Below are 17,897 nucleotides of genomic sequence, written 5' to 3' on the forward strand. Positions count from 1 at the left end.
TCACCATACATATCCCCCATTAAAATGGAGTACTGCCCCCCTGCAAACGATGCAAAAGAGCAGGTGGTTAATGTCCCCCTAGCCCCAAAAAGGGCCTAGATATTTTGAGGGTGGGACAGGAAGGAGGGTTATTTTTCGGGAGAGTGAAGGTCTTCCTTTTTAGAAATGGAACGTCCCTGTCATTTGGGTGAATGCATTTCTTTGTGTATCAAAGATTGCTTGCATTAGGTTTGGAAAGTTGGGGGAAGGGGTGGAAGGAATAGAGATGGGAAGTTAATAGCCATGGGGTAGAATGGTTAATTCTGCATTGTTAAATGTGTCTATACTTGCCTACATGCATGAGAGTAATGCAGAAAGAAAGAAAGAAAGAAAGAAAGAAAGAGAGAGAGAGAGAGAGAGAGAGAGAGAGAGAGAGAGAGAGAGAGAGAATTCAGTGAACTGAGTAAGACCTAAGGGTAGCTGCTGTTTGTTACTACAGCTTTGCAATTTTAATTAAATGACTAATTTGAAAACAGAGGTCTCATCTGAATTCTTATATTTTCAGAAGGGAGATGCAAATAGCTTATAATGCAAAAACTGGGGGAGGGGCAACCTTACAAGCCAAATTTCCAAAAGCAAAGTAAGTGAACAAGACTCCAAACAAAGCATATCCAGCCATCCAGCAATGCGATTCAAATATATCGAGGAGTCATTCATTTGGCAGCATCATTTGGAACTGATGAACTCATGGTGACTGCATCCCGACAAAGCCAAATTTAGAAGGAGAATTAAAGGATTATAGAACATTTTTGCTCAGCATGTTGGATAATACCAGCTTCAGACTGGGAACATGCATCCCTCATAGGAACATGGAGGAAGCATCTGATCTTTCTGGAAATTCCTCTCCACATTCCAAACTTTAAGGTAGAGCAAAGATGACTTTTTTTTTTACCGGTGGAGGCTGGTGGCTCCGATATCAGTAGGGCAGTGAATCTGCTCCGGGTGTCAGTCAGAACCAGTCAGAGCTCTAAAGGAGCTATCCAAGGTGCTTAGCTAGTTTGTTCAGAGTTCTGACTAGTTCTGACTGAGACCCAAAGTGAATTTACTGCCCCACTGGTATCAGGGCCACCAGCCTCCACTGCATTCACACCGACAACCCATTATCATGTAACTCACTCTAGTTACTTTCTAGCATTAATCCTTTAGCACAGCTTTCCCCAACCTGGCACCCTCCAGATATGTTGGAATGCAACTCCCATGGTGTCTGGGAATGATGGGAATTGTAGTACAACACATCCAGAAGAAAACAAGTGGTAGAAGGCCGTTTGACCAATGTTTAAAATATTTTTGATTCTGCTCATCAGCCAAAAGAAAAAAAAAAAAACGCTCCTGGAGACTCTTACAACTGATCACTGAAACACGACATCTCAGTTTCAGAGAAGGACTGTTGTTTAGGGAAGAAGGGGCAGAGAGAAGGTCTCCCCAGTTTAAACCTCAACTAACTAGTTCTCATGAGTACCCGAACATCTGGTTAATGTGAGTTGTAAAAGAGTAACCACAATAAATGCTTTAACATAATCATCATCATCATCATCTTGATTATATATCAGATAGCAGACATTAGCAGCATGGTTTGAATCTTGCCCCTGCCCTGGGATGGCTCCTTTGTTTCTGAGCCATGAGCCAGAGATAATGGTTCACAAGTAACAGCACCCCACGGTTTGTTGTATCATGGGTAATCATTACATGCAAACCCAGAACTATGAGTTAACTATGGGTTGTTAACCATGAACAACCCATGAAGAGAACCCATCGGTTGTGGATTGTTGGTTGTTTAAAGCATAGGTTGTCATTATATGTGAACCCAGAATGATGGATTGGTCATGGGTTGTTTCACCAAGCTACAGAGGCAGTAAAAAAAAATAATCCAGCCTCTTTACATGCCAGAACTGTAGTACTGCAAAAGGCAGTATGAAACAGGGAATGAGTGGGCAAAGGAAGAAAACAAATAACCCAGAGTCTGAGAAAAGAAACCATGGTTTACTGGATCGTCTGCTAGACAAATACTGGGTAGTGCAATTAATCATAGGTTAGTGTTACGTGCAAACCAGTCCATAGATAAACAAACAAACACATCTGCAATGGATATAAGGGATTCTGCATTATCAGTAATTATGGGCCCTATTCTGCCTTAACGCAATACATTTTGGACCACCTGCTCAGCAGATCCTTCTGTTATCTACACATTATGATTTTCTGATCATCTTTCCTTCTAAACGTTTGATCACGTTTAATTCCAGAAGCAGAGGAAAGATTTAAGTTGAGGGGAAGAAATGTGAGTTAAGGTCATTCACATTTAAATTTGCATCCATATTATTGGATTTGGTTTTTGATTTTGTTGTAGCAATGGCATGAAGTCACTTTCGCTTCCAAGCACAAGTGCACCTTAACTGGGACTGGGTCGGCGTCTCCCTGCTGTTACTTTAGAGTATAACTAGCTTATTCAGCACAAAGGCGTGGCTCCCCATTTGCAAGCAAGCCCTGAGGAGCAAAATAACCACTGTGTTTCATGTCCGCAAGCAAAACGACACTGGAAGGAAAGTGCAGTTTTGTCTTCATCCACTAACAATCTGTTTGTTCCCTTGAGAAATGCTTGGCCCCATTAAATTATTTGCACTGACGTTCAAGGGATCAAAGGAACGCTTCTGGAAATTCAGCTAATTCCCTGTCATTTTTGTGTTGTCTAGTTGTCTAGTTTTGTTTAAAATGAAAACTTTGCAGCTCCATAAAGAAGGAAGGAAGGCAGGCTTCATCTCTATTTAATGGCCTCCCATGGCTACATGAAGACAGACATGGAATAATGGGCTCAAGTTACAGGTAGCAGATTCCCATGACTACATAAATAGCAGAGTTGGAAGGGGCCTACAAGGCCATCGAGTCCAATCCCCTGCTCAATGCAGGAATCCACCCTAAAGCATCCCTGACAGATGGTTGAGAGTTACAGGTAGCCAGATTCCTGTAGATACATGAAGAACTTTCTTCTGGCAGGCATTTGGCCTATCAAATTCTTATTTAGAGAGCAACCCCAAGTAGGGGTGGGTAGTGGGGAGGAGTAGGCAAACTGGCAGATCATCCACCACTTCCACCAACGTGGAATAATGGGCTCAAGTTACTGTTACAGGTAGCCAGATTCAGGCTGGACATCAGAAAAAACTTCCTGACTTTTAGAGCAGTATGGCGATGGAACCAATTCCCTGGGGAAGTCATGGTTCTATGATTTAAAGGTAAAGAACCATAAGATAAGAGAGCAGCGAAGAGCAGGGCCCTGGAAGTTGCCCATGAGCAATTAGCATTTGCAGAATGTGGAAGCACAACATTCACCTGGTCACACTCTTCCCCACTATGATGAGAGGTCCTGTAGTTATATTTATATTATAGTCATTATTTTAAAATTTGCATCTATACATCCAAATTGGATTTTCTGCCTTGCCAGACCTGAGACACCACTGGACAAGCAAACCGGGCGTGGGGGGTGTCTTCATTGTGCCTGTTTGGCACTGCTTCCCTCTCAAACCCTGTGCATCAGGTAATCCCGATGCCGAGGACGGAACATGGGGTTTCTGGGAGGCCATCCAGGCCACCCCCGCCCTCTTCCTGGCGGAAGGTGACCAACTCACCTTCCACCAGGCACTGCCCAACCACGCCTCCACTGCAACTCTGGAGTGAGGCTTTGGGGATGTCTTGAGGCTGTCTTGCGTGTCCTCACCTCGATCCAGAGAAAAAAGTCAGGGTAAGTCTCCACAGCGTTGGTGGAAAGCCCTGGGGTAGATGTGTTAATGCAGCCATCACGCACCCAACCTGGGACTTTCTGAGCATGTAGACAGCCCCTAAATCAGTTGCTTGGAGTAGCAGTGCTTTTAGGTCAGCCAGTGGAACAGCGAGCAGTCTGAAAAGGTGCTCTCCAGCTCCCCTATCAACATTGCAGTGGATGCTGGAAGGTAAGTCTTGGATCCTAAAGCTGTACTTCAACATCCTCAGGACAGGCCCTGTGCCCTGGAATCGGTACACATCTGTATCAACTGAAAAGAATTAACACTCGCCCTTTCAGGGCTAATGGGCTTTATGATAGCAGGCCTGGCCAAACAAATAATTTTACTGTGTCATAATTTAATTTTCTTTACTTATTAAAAAAACAACAACTCACCATTCATGCTAGGATATCATGGTGGTGTACAGAGACAAATGTTTTCATTTCTTTATTCTCTCCCACCCCAAACTCTTCAAAGGCACATAGGGGAAGAAATGATACCTTGTTCTAGATGGACCGTGATAGTGCTAGGAAAAACTGTGTATGTGGGTGTGGGTGTGGGTGTGAAGCATTGTTGGTTGACCATGGAAATGGTTTGTATATCAAGGAAAGGAATCGGGTCCTGTAACTGGAATGTTGAGAAGTTTCCCCAGCTTACTAATCAACAGATACAGCCTAAACTACAGGATCATGAGCGTAACAGAAGGCTACATGCTATGCCTGTTTAGAGGGAGAAAAGCCCTAAAACTTCCAGCATTCCCCAGCCAGCCATGCTGAATAGTGCTGTCCGTTCCAGCAGGGAGAGGAAAGGCATGGCTGAAGTAAAGCTCTAATATTTTTCTATGGTGATGCCACTAAAAACAGAGATGGGATACATCTATGCAAATAAATAAATAAATAAATAAATAGGGATAATTTTGATTTGAAACATACAGATATGAGACTTCTGTTTATAAAACATGATTCCATTTATAAAAAGTGCAGAGGGGTGCAGCTGTGCCATCCTTTCTCGCAGCATCATCAGTCTACTGAATGTGAAATATCTCTTAGGGTTTATTATTTTAGGGAGGGACAAACTTTTTTTTCTTTTTTACGCAGAAGTCAGCACAAGGGACCTGATCCAGATGGGGAGCCTAGCAGCGGGGGTGAGGTAGGCAGTTTTTAACCTGCTGTGGTCCCAATCCAGATCAGAGCCCACACACTTAATTATATTGCCAAAAAGAGATCCATTTGTTCCAATAGATCACTTTTAATTGCAGGTAGGGGGGGTCCCAATCTATATCACAAAAGGTCAAAAGGTTAAAGCTTCCCTGCCCTGTCTACTTAGCATTGTGTCCCCCGTGGTTAAAAAAGAAAGGAAAAGATGTTGTTTTTAGCTACTTTAAAGTAATGGGTGGGTTGACCCTGCAGGACACAGACTAATGGCCTCAAGTTACAGGAAGCCAGATTCTGTCTGGACACCAGAAAAAAACTTCCTGACTGTTAGAGCAGTACAACAATGGAACCAGTTACCTAGGGAAGCCATGGATTCTCCCACACTAGAGGCATTCAAGAGGCAGCTGGACAGCCATCTGTCAAGTATGCTTTAGGGTGGATTCCTGCATTGAGCTTCTTGCCTTATAGGCCCCTTCCAACTCTACTATTCTATGATTCTATGTCACATCATATAAGAGATGCTTGGAGTATTTTGGAAACACATCTGTCAAAAAGAATACATTGGTGGCCATATTTTCTACCACCATCATAGATACCATCATAAATTTTGCATAGCCCTCCAACAATGAGAGCCCCACAAGAAACACCATACGTTTCTTCCCTAGAAACGTAGTGCCCTGAGTCCAGTGTTTTGCTGATATTTCAGTACACACATGAAGGCAGGCCCTCTCCTTCACTTTGACATAAGAGGGAGCTCCACGCATAGAAAATGATGTGTATATGGAGCTTCCCTTGCGATGGAAGTGTACAAGGAAACCCTTGCAGATATGAGAATCATGAGTGCACCACAATGTGCTTGTGTCAGAGACAGATCTCACAGTATCACACACACACACACTTTATCATTCTGGGTAAATGTTTTTACTAGGAGCACTCCTTTTGCAAAAACTATAATAACAGGTAGTACTCCATATGCCTGGCCCTCTACATATAATTTTCAAATGCAAGCTGTGCATAAGGGACATGCTATCCCCCTATCTTTCAGTGGGCCATTTTCCCTAGATTTGGGGAGAAATTAACTCAGCATGCTGGGAAAAAAAGTTAAATTACTCTATGTTAATCACCCAAAGGCAGCAAACATTAATTAGTGTTCATGACTTTATGTCTATCATATCAGCTGTCAAAGAATGCTGAAGCCAAATCATTTGTTTCTCCTCCTACCTAGCTGCTGGAAAATCTTTCATTTGTTCCTTTCAAAGCAAAGAAGATGTGATAGAAATATGTTCTCTCTTTCTCTCTCTCTCTCTCCCCTCCCTCCCTCCCTCTCTCTGTCTCTCTGTCTCTCGTATAAACACATTTCTTATCCTGCCCTCCCCCCCAGCAATCTTTCCTTCTTAGATTGCAATTGTTTTCATTTTCTAATATTACTTTCACCACCTCGAGAGATGGTAAAAAGAATATCACCGAAGTTCAAATGAACAAGACAGAGCAAGGGATGGGGGAGGGGGGAGGGTTGAGCAGAGTTTTGTTAATGATACAGACCTCATGCACCAAAACAAGGAAAGCTCATTCTGGACACCTGAATTAGGAGTTCCATTTCTAGGAAGCTTCAAAGGATTGCCGGATCGTGTCTAGGCAACAAATGGGTAAGTCAAAACATTCAGAATAAAATGTTGTATCGACCCATCTCTGGAGTCCATACAGCATCAAGGTGGACCCAGACTATTGATGCATTAGCAAGCAAAAGATTATGATGTCACCACAAACATTAAAAAGAAACCCTTGCAATTTTCAAAACATTTAGCCAAAAAAAAAAAAAAAAAGAGGAAAAAAGGAGGGGGCAGGAAATGTTTAAAAGGAGCAAATGGGCCATTTTCTTTAAAAGGGCACTCAGTAATAAAAGCTTGCACGTCTGCAATCAGGGTTGGTTCTTCTATAAAAAAAATAGCATTAACAAATATAAGGGTTAAGTATAACCGTCTGCTTGACATCATTCATCGTTCAGCTTTTCTATTTTTCATTTGTTGCTGTTTCCCAGGTGACTCCAATCGTAATTACACACACCTCTAAAGACTCAGCTTTTGGCTTCTTGTTGTATTCTTGTTGTATATTTTTATGCTTAATAGGAAAAAAGTCAGGGATGAGGCAGTGGGGGAATGGGAGAGAAATAATTCGATGAAGATTGCAGCAAATGGCATAAGGATACAGTCCCTTCCTGGAAAGAGGATTTTGTGGCGCACCATTTCTCCCATAATGCATCCTACTGACCATATATCCACTAGAACAGCAGAGACAGGGAAATGAAGAGAGAAAGGGAAGGGAAGGCAAAGTTAACTAAGACACTTTGGCTCCTGAAGGAGGGGAAAAAGAGCAGGTTGATCAGAGAAAGCACAGTTTAATGCACCTTCCACAGAACATATTCCTCAAAAAAAAAAAAAAGAACCCAAAAAACACACAAACAGAAAGATGTCATAAACAGAAGTAGTATTGAGAATCATCGTACCAGAAAATATCAACTTTGGCAGAGTTTTCTTCCACTTATTTTTTTTTTAAAAAGAGATGTTAGCAAAATTACTGACCATTTGTTTAAAGAAAATTGTCCCCGTTTAAATCTGTTGTCAGCCACAGTTGAAGCACTTCACTGTTCAGGGATGGAATCCCATGCACACTTACCTGGGAATCAGTCCCATTAAACTCAGTGGGGCTTACTTCTGAGTAGACATGTATAGCATTGCATTAGGAGTGTCCTGTGTGTCTCCTATCATGGGTAATCGTCCTTATCTTTCCAGTCTGTATGCATCCATTGGTGACATGCCAGCAGCACGTTTCAACCCAACCATTTTCTTTGGACAGGACCAAGGAAAAAGGCTGCATTCGAAGGGCACATTTTTATTTTTCCTCTTAACAGGATAAAATGTCAAATTCTAGAACCAAGTATGAAAGTTAGGGGATGGGGAGAGGATGAAAATTAACCATTCCAAGTGGGCCATGTTAGTGGCTTAAATCAGAATAGGTTATGGCTGACATCTTGGGAGAATGTGTGAAAAAGGGATCTAACTCTATGGTCACCACTTCCCACCTTTCCTCATCTCCAAGTCCTAATATTGTTCCTTTATACATCACTCCCCCTACAAGCCAAGCCATGTCAATTTCTGTGGCAATTTGGTACATGCCTGGTTTAGCCATAGGTCCCCTTTCCAGGCAGCTGCAGCCACGTAGGAGACATCATCCATATGGTGTGTTGCCACTCTGCTGAGTATGTATGTAAACAATAAAGACAGAGCGAATCTTGTGAATCTTTCCCACCCAGTTATTGTTTCCCTCCGGGTAATGATTGAGTGGGAAAGATGATTGCCCCAACCCACCTGGTCCTGGTATCTGCACACATGCATTACCCATAACGAAGCACACCACAGGGAAGCTGTTTCCATGAAGCTGTGGGTTTGTGTGAAGGGAAACTTATGACGTTTCTCCTATTTCATGCCATTCCAGGTGATCGCATGAATTCTTCCTTGAAGAAGTACCTCAAGGTCTCTTAGGACAAGATGAAAGGACCAGGACCAGGAGGGAAGCTTCCCACACGTATATTTTAATTAACATGCCTGCTCCCCCCTGCAAAAAAATTGTATAGCTGTTCTTTAATTGGAAAAAAAACTCTAAAATGTCACTCCAACACATACTAAGGCCTTAGCTAGACCTAAGGTTTATCCTGGGAATGTCCCAGGGTCGTCCCTGCCTGCTCCCGGGATCCTCATGTGTCATTTACATGAACAGGGATGACCCCGGGACGATCCCGGGATAAACCTTAGGCCTAGCTAAGGCCTCAGTCAATAAGTGAAATTAGATTTTAAGTAACACAATACTTTAAAAACATTGTGTTAAAAATAGTTCAGCGGTCCCTTACTTAGGGCATATCCAGAACTGGAATTTTGCTCCTGCTAAATGTTTAGGTTCTGTGTATGAGGAGCAGCCAATTGTCAACAGCAAAAGCAAATGTGCACAACTAACATGAGCAGGTGGAGGGCAAAGGACCTGTGGTCTTCATCCCACTTGTGAGTCACAGACAAAAGCAGTAAGATTAAACAGGATGGAAGATGGCAGCCCCCCCAAAAAAATTGAGCTGTAGAGCCAACCCAGATTATTCTTGTAGACTTGGGATGGGCAGAATGTTTTGGACTTTGACTCTTAACATTCCTAACCCTACTGACTCCTGGGAGTTGAACTGCAAAACATCTGGAGAGCTACCTTCTGCCCATTTCTGCCACAGTTGGGCCTTGACTTGAGGTGAAACCACCTGTTACAAGGCCAACATGGGCCTGGTTCAGACAACACACTAAACCATGCTGCTTAACCACAAAATGGTTAATGGGATGCATTAATGCATTCCCTTAACCATTTTGTGGTTATGCAGCATAGTTTAGTGTGTTGTCTGAACCAGGCCATGGAGTTGCTAACAATATTATCTCTGAGGGCTGCATTTGTAGGGGGATGTCAGAAAGAAGTGTTTAACTCTTCTCCTACTTACTAATATTCTTGTGCAACCATTTCTATAGACTTTTCACATATCTTTTTGCCTGCTGGGCCCCTGTTCCAGAAATAAGCTCAATGTGAAGAGGTTGTGGAGAATTGGCAGGCAGGGAAAGCATTATACATGATCCTCCTGCCCATGATCCAATTTAGTAGAGCTCAGGGTGAAGCCAGCTATGATGGGACCATTATTCATGTGTCTGTCCTGGTCACATATAAAGCAAGGTGGGAGGTTTTACTTCAACTGTAAAAAAAAGAGCATACTGGAGAAGCATGCCAAACGATTCCCCCTCCAACACCTTACCTTCCTGAAGCCAAGCATTTTTTATTGCTCCAAGCATTTTTCTCCATTCCTGCCTCTGATACTAGAAGTGAGCTAGGAAGAAGATAGGAAAAGTTGCTGGTGGAACAGAAGAGAGGCCAGGCCAGGCCCAGCAGAGCTGTGGCCATCTCCCATCTGCTCCATTTACCATTGAAATAAGATCTGGACAAACACATGAGAAGCCCCAGTTTGGAGTTCTTCTTCCATGGGAATTACCTTGAGCAGCCTCAAAGAGGAAGTAACACCCAATCTAGCGAGTCTCCGGTTACTTCCTGCATTCATGGAGAAGTGGTTTCTTCAGTTAGTGACTTCACATAAGTCACCACTAGGAAGTGGCTGATATAACTGGTGATGCATCAGATGCAATAGCGTCCATAGGGATGCTTAGTAAAGATGGTGTGGGACTTCAAATGGGGAGGAGCCTGAATTGTGAATTTCCCTGCTGTTCAAATCATCTGACTCCGTTGACTCCTAACTGAGCTGGTCCTGACTCAAAATGGGGTTCATACACTGCCTCCTCACCGTTAACCTGCCCGCCCTGCCACAATTCTCACCTGCCCAAGCTTTCCCTGTGGAAAGGAGAGGGTTAAAAGGCAGAGAAGAGGGCTCCCGGTCACACATCCATAAACCCCATGGTTCTCTGCAGGGAATGATGCTTCATTTCTGGCTAAGAAAATGCCTTGAAGGGGCATCAGCTGTTTGGTGGTGAGCTACATCTCAAGTAATCTTGTTATTCAGATGTGATTAGAGAGGTGGGTAGGTATGCCGGGTCACAACCCGGAGATCTGCAACTTTAAACTATCCCTTGTGAGATGAGGCAGCCATGGATTCTCCTGCCCATTCCACATCCCATTGCACTGTCCCATGGTCTGTAGTGGGCAGGGTTCCACAAGAACTGTGTAGCAGGTGCTGGAGGCGGTCAAATGACAACGCAGGGCTGGAAGGAGCAAGAAGACCTTCAGCTGCATGTCTGCCACTGCACTGAGAAATGTGCATGCACCACATTGCAATCTGGCAACTTTAGCAATATGGGATCCCACCACGGGGAAGCAGCAGCCACACCCCTCCAGCAACATATGTATTGGGCGTCTGTATGTCAATGTTGTGCTTTTACTCTATCAAACTGATTTCTTTTTTCTTCCCCCTCCTTTGAAGAGATACCAAAACAAACCCCAACCAAGCCATTTCTTTTAGTTAAATGAAAGAAGGCAAGATGCTTCATTGAGGGAGGGGGAGGAGTGGTATTGGGTGCACAGGATAGCCAAAGCATGCCTGATATGGTGAAGGAGTTCTCCGTTTTAAAAGGGGCGGCAGCGGGACAATTTGGGGTCCTTGGGAGCAGGGTGCAGCAAAATGGTGATAAATGTAGATACGATCTCCATAAACTCAGGTGTCACAAGAAAATGAAAGCATGGAATTGGCCTTAAATAGGCAGGGTGCACTTACGGAGAGAGATTAAGTTGAAAGGTACCAAAGGAACTTTTCCCTTGAGATTTCAGCTGATTTAAAAGACTAGATACTAGTCAGATAAAGAAGAATGTTGAAAAACAAGGTCTTAGATTCTCTCTCTCTCTCTCTTTCTTTTCCTTGAATTCAAAAATTACTGCCAAATCATACTAGCCAATAGCCCAAGGATGTAAGTTTATCCCCTCCTGGTTTGGCTGCTATTTATCTATAAATGCCTGCACCACTACGAAGCAATGATTACTAGATTGCTCTTTGCATGATAACTGATTCTAACATTTGCATATGCTCTGATGTTACCAGAAGAATTTGCCTTTGAGGAAATTCTATTGGGCATATCAGTTCCAATGCTAACAAGGGATTGTCATTTCAGTTTAATGGAAGAGGTGGGCGCATAGAATTCCCCTCAGTTTTTGAAGCCTACTCGTGTGGGGGAGGGGGGGACTCCATGAACTCACCAGAGCATACATGGATCTCTAGAGCAAAGGCAATATCTGAACTCACCCTTGCTTTCTCTGCCAGCTCCTATAGCATTTCTGATTAAGGAGATTTTAAAAGCACTTTCCCCTTTGTGATTACCTACCATAAGAAAGCCTTTACCTTAAGCTGATAGGGAATACTAGAATTGCCTTTAGCACCAGCCGTTAATTTTAAATTGAGAAATGCAAGGTGTGCTGTAAATGTGGCTACGTTATTACCAAATTTAAATAACAAAGGAATCAGGCAAAAATCGCTATCTAATTGCTAACTTGCAGATTGCAGTCAGATGTTAGTTAAAGAGCTGCAGCATGCTAATTGGAATTGGATTCCACAAATTAAAATGGAAGAGTTTGGAAGATCCACAATTTCCCCATGACATTTAGCACCGAAAAAGTATCTGCATCTTTAAATGACTGGGAAAGGATTACATAGGCTGCAGAAATAGCAGTCTAATGGATTTATCTCCACTGCATGACTTGATCTTCCTTTTGCAGCCTGGGTCTTCTAACATTTATGTAGCATTGACATAATTCTGTACTATTGATAGGGGTATTTTTTTAAAAAAAATAAAAGCGCACAAATAGACAGAATAGACACAAATAGACATGATGAGATTATTTGAGCATAAAGAAAATAATCCTATCTTTCTCTCTTCCTTAGCAGGTCAGTTTGATCAGAGAGATTCCTCTCGTTGTTGTTTTAAAAGCATCCCACATTTACAGTCCAGCACTGGTACAATTTTCACAGCATCATCTCTTGTGCTTACTTAGGAACTGAGGCTAAGGGCTGCAGCCATCGTTTCATTTCATGTCAATGTCGCATCAGAATGGTCAGGTGCACGTAAGAAGTGCAGGCCCAAGGAATAAGGGCATCTGGTGCTCAGACAGAAACCTCATGGGACACTGGGGTTGGGTTACTATTAAGAACTGTAGACACTTAAGTCTTGGTGCCCTCTCTAGGCGCAGACAGAATGGGGATATGCAGCAAGACTGACCCTTGTGACTGGAAAACAGTACAAGGCTTCTGGATTGGTTAGGCCTGGGATAAATGCTAGGTGTATGGTTTCTGGGTAGTAATGCAGAACCTTCTGCTTTTTTATATCACTGAGCCAAACATCCGCTATGGTGAACTTTCCACTCCAAATAGGAGGGGAGGAGCCGGTTCATGTGGCTATTTTATTTGCAGTGGTGGCGATGTTTCTCTCAGCCAGTGCTAGCCTAAGATGTCTGGTGCCAAAAGCAGAGCCTAAATGATACAATCGCCACCACTCCATACCAGGGCCCACAATTTTGAAAGAGTCTTGCTGCAGCATTCGGATAATTCCTGCCTTCATCCATCCACACAACCACCCTGCAGTGCTGCCTGGAGGCGGTTGTTTCATCCTGCTGCATCCCAGCTCTCAGTGGGGCTTGCCATGCAGCAGGATGAAACAACCACCATTTTGCTACCCACCCACCATTAGGGCTCGGCGAACTCACCCGCATCCACCCTGCTGGACACTCACCCCGCGGTTGTCCGCCACCACTCATTGGGCTCTCTGAGCCTCTACTGAGGCTCAGCTCAGCCTGGCAAGTGTTCGGCAGCCGTACGCCATGCTGCCGAAATTGCGCACATCCCCCTGCTGTGTGTTTATTGGGGCTTCGCAAGTGTTCGGGCACAGGCCCCTGTCTAAGTCTGAGGGGGGTGGGGGAAGCGGACGCAGCAGGAGTCAGGCACTCGCAGCAACTCTCCACCCTACGTCTCCTCAGAATGACACTACTTAGGGAACATTTTACTGAGATTTCTTCAGAACGTCCCCGCGTGATGATTCAGCATCATTCTAAAGGGAAGCAGGTGGGGGGGAACAACATCCACCAAGCGGAATTCCACATCCATAGCTGCCAGTAAATTCAGCCGAATTTTGCCTAGGTCTTGAGCCCAGTCCTGAACAATTTCATCTTTTACAGAGGACAATCCTCTATTTGATAGGCTGCTAGGAAACCATCTTCGACTTGAAGGCATCCTCTATTTGAAGTGCTGCCCTGTCCAAGTCCAGTTCAAAAACAAAGAACCATAAGATAAACAGCATCCCTATTTGCAGTGGCACCACATAAAAAGATACAAATATGTGCAATCTGGCATGGTCTCCTGCTCTGGAGATAATTTCATTTAAATAGCTGTGGCACTTGCAATCTTGTTTATGTTCTCTGCTTGTTTTTATTTCAAAATACATTTTACTAGCCAGAGGGCTGGATGTTGTTTGTTTGTTTTCATTACTTTTATGATGACTTATGGTTTTACGCACATAAATTGAATTGAAATGAATACAGGTACGAATCCTTAGGATATACAGTCCTAGGGCAACACGTTACTAATAGGGACCAAGTTTTGAATTGAAACATGACTTGAGGACCAGCCAACATAGGGCTCATCTTCACCAAGCAGATATTCCACTATGAAAGTGGTATGAAAGCGGTATATAAAATGCAGGAGCCACACTACTGCTTAATATTATTTCTTAACTGCAGTAATATATCTGCACCATACACTATGTTTAATTACCCTGCCTGCAATAACCAGGAAGATAACCTATTGTGCATAGTATTTTCTACTATCACGATGAAAAATAAACTGCCCAATGACTTTGCCTTTTGGGGTCAATCCCTCCACAGCCTGCTCTGTCTTTGGCTGTCCGCAGTTCTAACAGGCATTCTAGCCCTTCTGCCTAGCGAAAGATTGACCAATAAGTGGCTAAACGTAGCTCTTTAGAACAGAAGAACAGGGGTAGTTGGACTTCTTGTTTTGAAAAAGTGGTCCATTTTTCTTTTTCATTGGCTTCCTTCCATCTAAGTGAGTCTAAGGTTAAAATTAGAGACAGGTTATACTTGCAGGATGCTAATAAAGATGTGGAAACTATTCAACAAACAGGTTTTAGCAGGTGGTACAATCTTTAGAAGGGTGAGTGAGCTTTCTCTAATTTTCTTAATTCCTTGACTCACTTGGAGCTAAGGAAAGCATTTATAGAGCTACGTTTACAGAATATGCCTTCAGCATATTGGTTGGGAGGTATTTAATGTTTTGTGAATGGTACACTGGTTCCAGGAAAAGATTTCTTGCACTTTTGCTGGGAGGAATGTTTAATAGAACTTTGGCTGAGCAGATGTGTTAACTACTCTTAGATAAGGATACTTATGCAACTAATCAAGTAGCCTTATTCACAGTGGCTGCTAAAAGGATTAGAGCAAAGATCCTAAAAATTGCTGCTGCCAAGTGGGCACATGATGAACTGATTTGAGTGGCTCACTCAACATTTTTCTTTCTGCAACTGTCTCTGTTGTTGCAAACTGTAAGAACCTATACAATAAACACCGACTATGGCCATAGCTAGACCTAAGGTTTATCCCTGGATCGTCCAGGGGTCAAACCTGTTCATCTAGGGCCGTAGCTAAACCCAAGGTTTAACCCTGGATTGTCCAGGGGTCAAACCTGTTCATCTAGGTAACACACAGGGGATCCAGTGCTCAGGCAGGGACGAACCCTGGATGATCCCAGGATAAACCTTAGGTCTAGCTGTGGCCTAGGTGACACACAGGGGATCCAGTGCTCAGGAAGGGGTGAACCCTGGATGATCCCAGGATAAACCTTAGGTCTAGCTGTGGCCTAGGTGACACACAGGGGATCCAGTGCTCAGGAAGGGGTGAACCCTGGATGATCCCAGGATAAACCTTAGGTCTAGCTGTGGCCTGTGTTTCAACCACCCATTGTAGCAGGTGTTAATGTCGTGTTTTTTAGGCTGCTGTAAAGCTTCACCAGATAATATCTTCACAATACAGTTTTGTTAAAGGCACGAGAGCTGTCCAAGTCATTTTCTTTCCTGGTCAGTTAGCACTCCTAACTTTACTCCATCCTATATGTTCAAGTCAGGTGTGTATTTATATATCCTACCGTTCTCCTTGTAGCCCATTCCCAAGATGACCTCTGGTGCTCTGTAATAACGTGTGACCACATAGGGAGTCATCATGAAGCTAGTGCCTGCGGTTCTGGCCAGTCCAAAATCCAGGATCTTCAATGTGCAGTCAGATTTTACCACAATATTACTTGGTTTTAAATCCTGAAAGAGATCGGGGGAGAGGAGACAAAACAGATTTGAGTCCAAGACATACTATGTGCAGCATTGCTTGAGATCTGCTGTGGTGGAACTGAGTGAGATGAAAGATCCAAGAGAGCTCATGGAGTTGGATGATGTGATCAGCGGAAGCTTAAGATTCGTCATCAGGAGAGACAAGAGAGTAGGGACAGGTGAACAAGAGATGTTTCAGGTTGGTAGGAGTCTCCGAACGTTGTGTCAACACTTGTCTCATGATTGTTTCCCATTCAGGGTTGCAGTCACCATTCAGATTACGCAAATGGGAATCTTGTGCAAATTGAGCAGCAATCAAATGAAAGATTTGTGCAAAACTCCACAAAATTTGACAAATTTCTTAATTTGCGCAAATTTCCGCCATAGACTAAAGCAGGGGTGATTCAGCCTACTGAGGGAATTTGTGCAAATCAGGACATTAGTGTGAATTGAACTGGGAATATGTTCACCAATTTCTGAATATTTTGAGCGGATATGGGCTCGCGCTTGCATTCAGAGCTACAAACAGGGTATGTTCTCATGTTTGGCGAACAAAAGTGAAATTCTCATGCATCGCAATGAAAGAAGCAGTGTTTGTTCTAAAAAGAATAGTCCTGTTCCAGTCTGGCTAAGGGTAAAAGTAAAACAGAAGCCAGAGTGGGGCTTGCCCCAAAGAATAATAGAGGATGCACAGGAAATGTATTCAGCATTTTCTGCCTTTCAACTAAGCCTTAAGGGAAGCATTTTCGGTGGTGGCCCCCCAACCATGGAATGAGCCCACCTGGCACCAACACTGTCATCTTTTCAGTGCGGGGTTAAGACTGTCCTCTACTCCCGGGCATTTAACGGCATAAGAGGGAGCACTTAAGCCATCCATCCAAACAGATCTAGTATTCTACTGAAACTGTCTCTAAATTGCTTTAAATTTTGTATATTTGTATTTTATGCTGTATTTTATTCTGTATTTTACTATCTCATGAACTCATGTAAACCACCCAGAGAACTTCAGCAATTGGGCGGTATAGAAATGAAAACACTAATACTAATAACCTTTTAGAATGGGGTAAAAATAAAGAACAGTCATGAAACCACCAAATGGTCAGTGGGTGGGGCCTGAGGTTAATTTGCACAATGTAGAAGCAATTGTGTCCTTATTCACTGCAGTGCGGGGGAGGTCGCTGGCTTACCCTGTGAATGATTCCTGCAGAGTGAAGGTGCTTGATGCCGCAAAGCATTTGGTACAGGAGATAAGACATTCGCTCGTGGTCTAGCTCCATCTGAATCACCTGGCACAAATTGGCATCCATCAGCTCCATTACTAAATAACTAGATGGGAGAATAAAGCCACATCATCACTACTTATCATGCATTGGATACTACTCAGACAGCATTCTTTTTGCATCAGACATATATAAGAATTAAGCCACACAAAAAGCAGTATGAGGAAAACAGTTGATTGGCCAACTAAGGGGGTGTCTGTCTGACACTGCTTTGCAGCCGCTCCTTATTGCTGTGGGGCAGGAACGCTAAACCTAGGTGTTAAGCCCACCCCCTGCCCAATTTCCTGCATTCCTGGGCTTACCCTAAACTGGGAACCGCCCCGAGGAATGCCCTGGAACCGAAGCCACCAGTGATAGATGGGCGAAACAGCATGTTGACATCGTAGCAAACAGAAAAGTCACAATAAAAGGACACTGTGAGAAAGTGCCGATTCAAGGGTAAAACCCTGATGTGGCTACGAATTGGCAGCCATGTCATATAAACAACGCAGCACCACTGTGCAACCACTATGGTGTACAGAGGGCATATAGACAAGCCCCAAGATTTCATCTCTACATTACAGAGCTCATTGGGAAATCAAATAAAATTGACAAAAGCCATGAGGAAGAGAGTTCGGCCAATCATAAGCACTAGGGGCCTACCTCAGTTTCCATTCAAATCAGGTTCTTGTTACAGGCCAAGCAATAAAAGACCATGCTCGGAAGAAATACTAGCGATTCCCAGCTCTGTCCCTAGTCATAGGTTATCAGAAAATAAATATGGAATTTTTTCAGATCCCCCTA

The 17,897-nt window shown here is 43.4% G+C and overlaps 1 protein-coding gene across 5 annotated transcripts in view; it reads right to left on the minus strand.

Annotated features, from left to right (window-relative positions):
* The window catches only part of MAPK10 (mitogen-activated protein kinase 10), a 255,525-nt gene that overhangs the window by 43,947 nt on the left and 193,681 nt on the right, over positions 1-17,897 (minus strand). For 4 of the 5 annotated variants that reach the window (XM_063136197.1, XM_063136198.1, XM_063136199.1 and 1 more), the window contains 3 exons: positions 17,022-17,160; positions 15,660-15,825; positions 7,149-7,220 (listed from right to left, as the gene is read on the minus strand). In XM_063136197.1, coding sequence (XP_062992267.1) covers positions 7,149-7,220; positions 15,660-15,825; positions 17,022-17,160 — 377 coding nt within the window. The remainder of the gene's footprint in view (positions 1-7,148; positions 7,221-15,659; positions 15,826-17,021; positions 17,161-17,897) is intronic. The other variant, XM_063136201.1, reaches the window with a different exon arrangement.

The sequence above is a fragment of the Elgaria multicarinata genome, chromosome 10 (genome assembly GCF_023053635.1).
Source record: "Elgaria multicarinata webbii isolate HBS135686 ecotype San Diego chromosome 10, rElgMul1.1.pri, whole genome shotgun sequence".
NCBI lineage: Eukaryota > Metazoa > Chordata > Lepidosauria > Squamata > Anguidae > Elgaria > Elgaria multicarinata.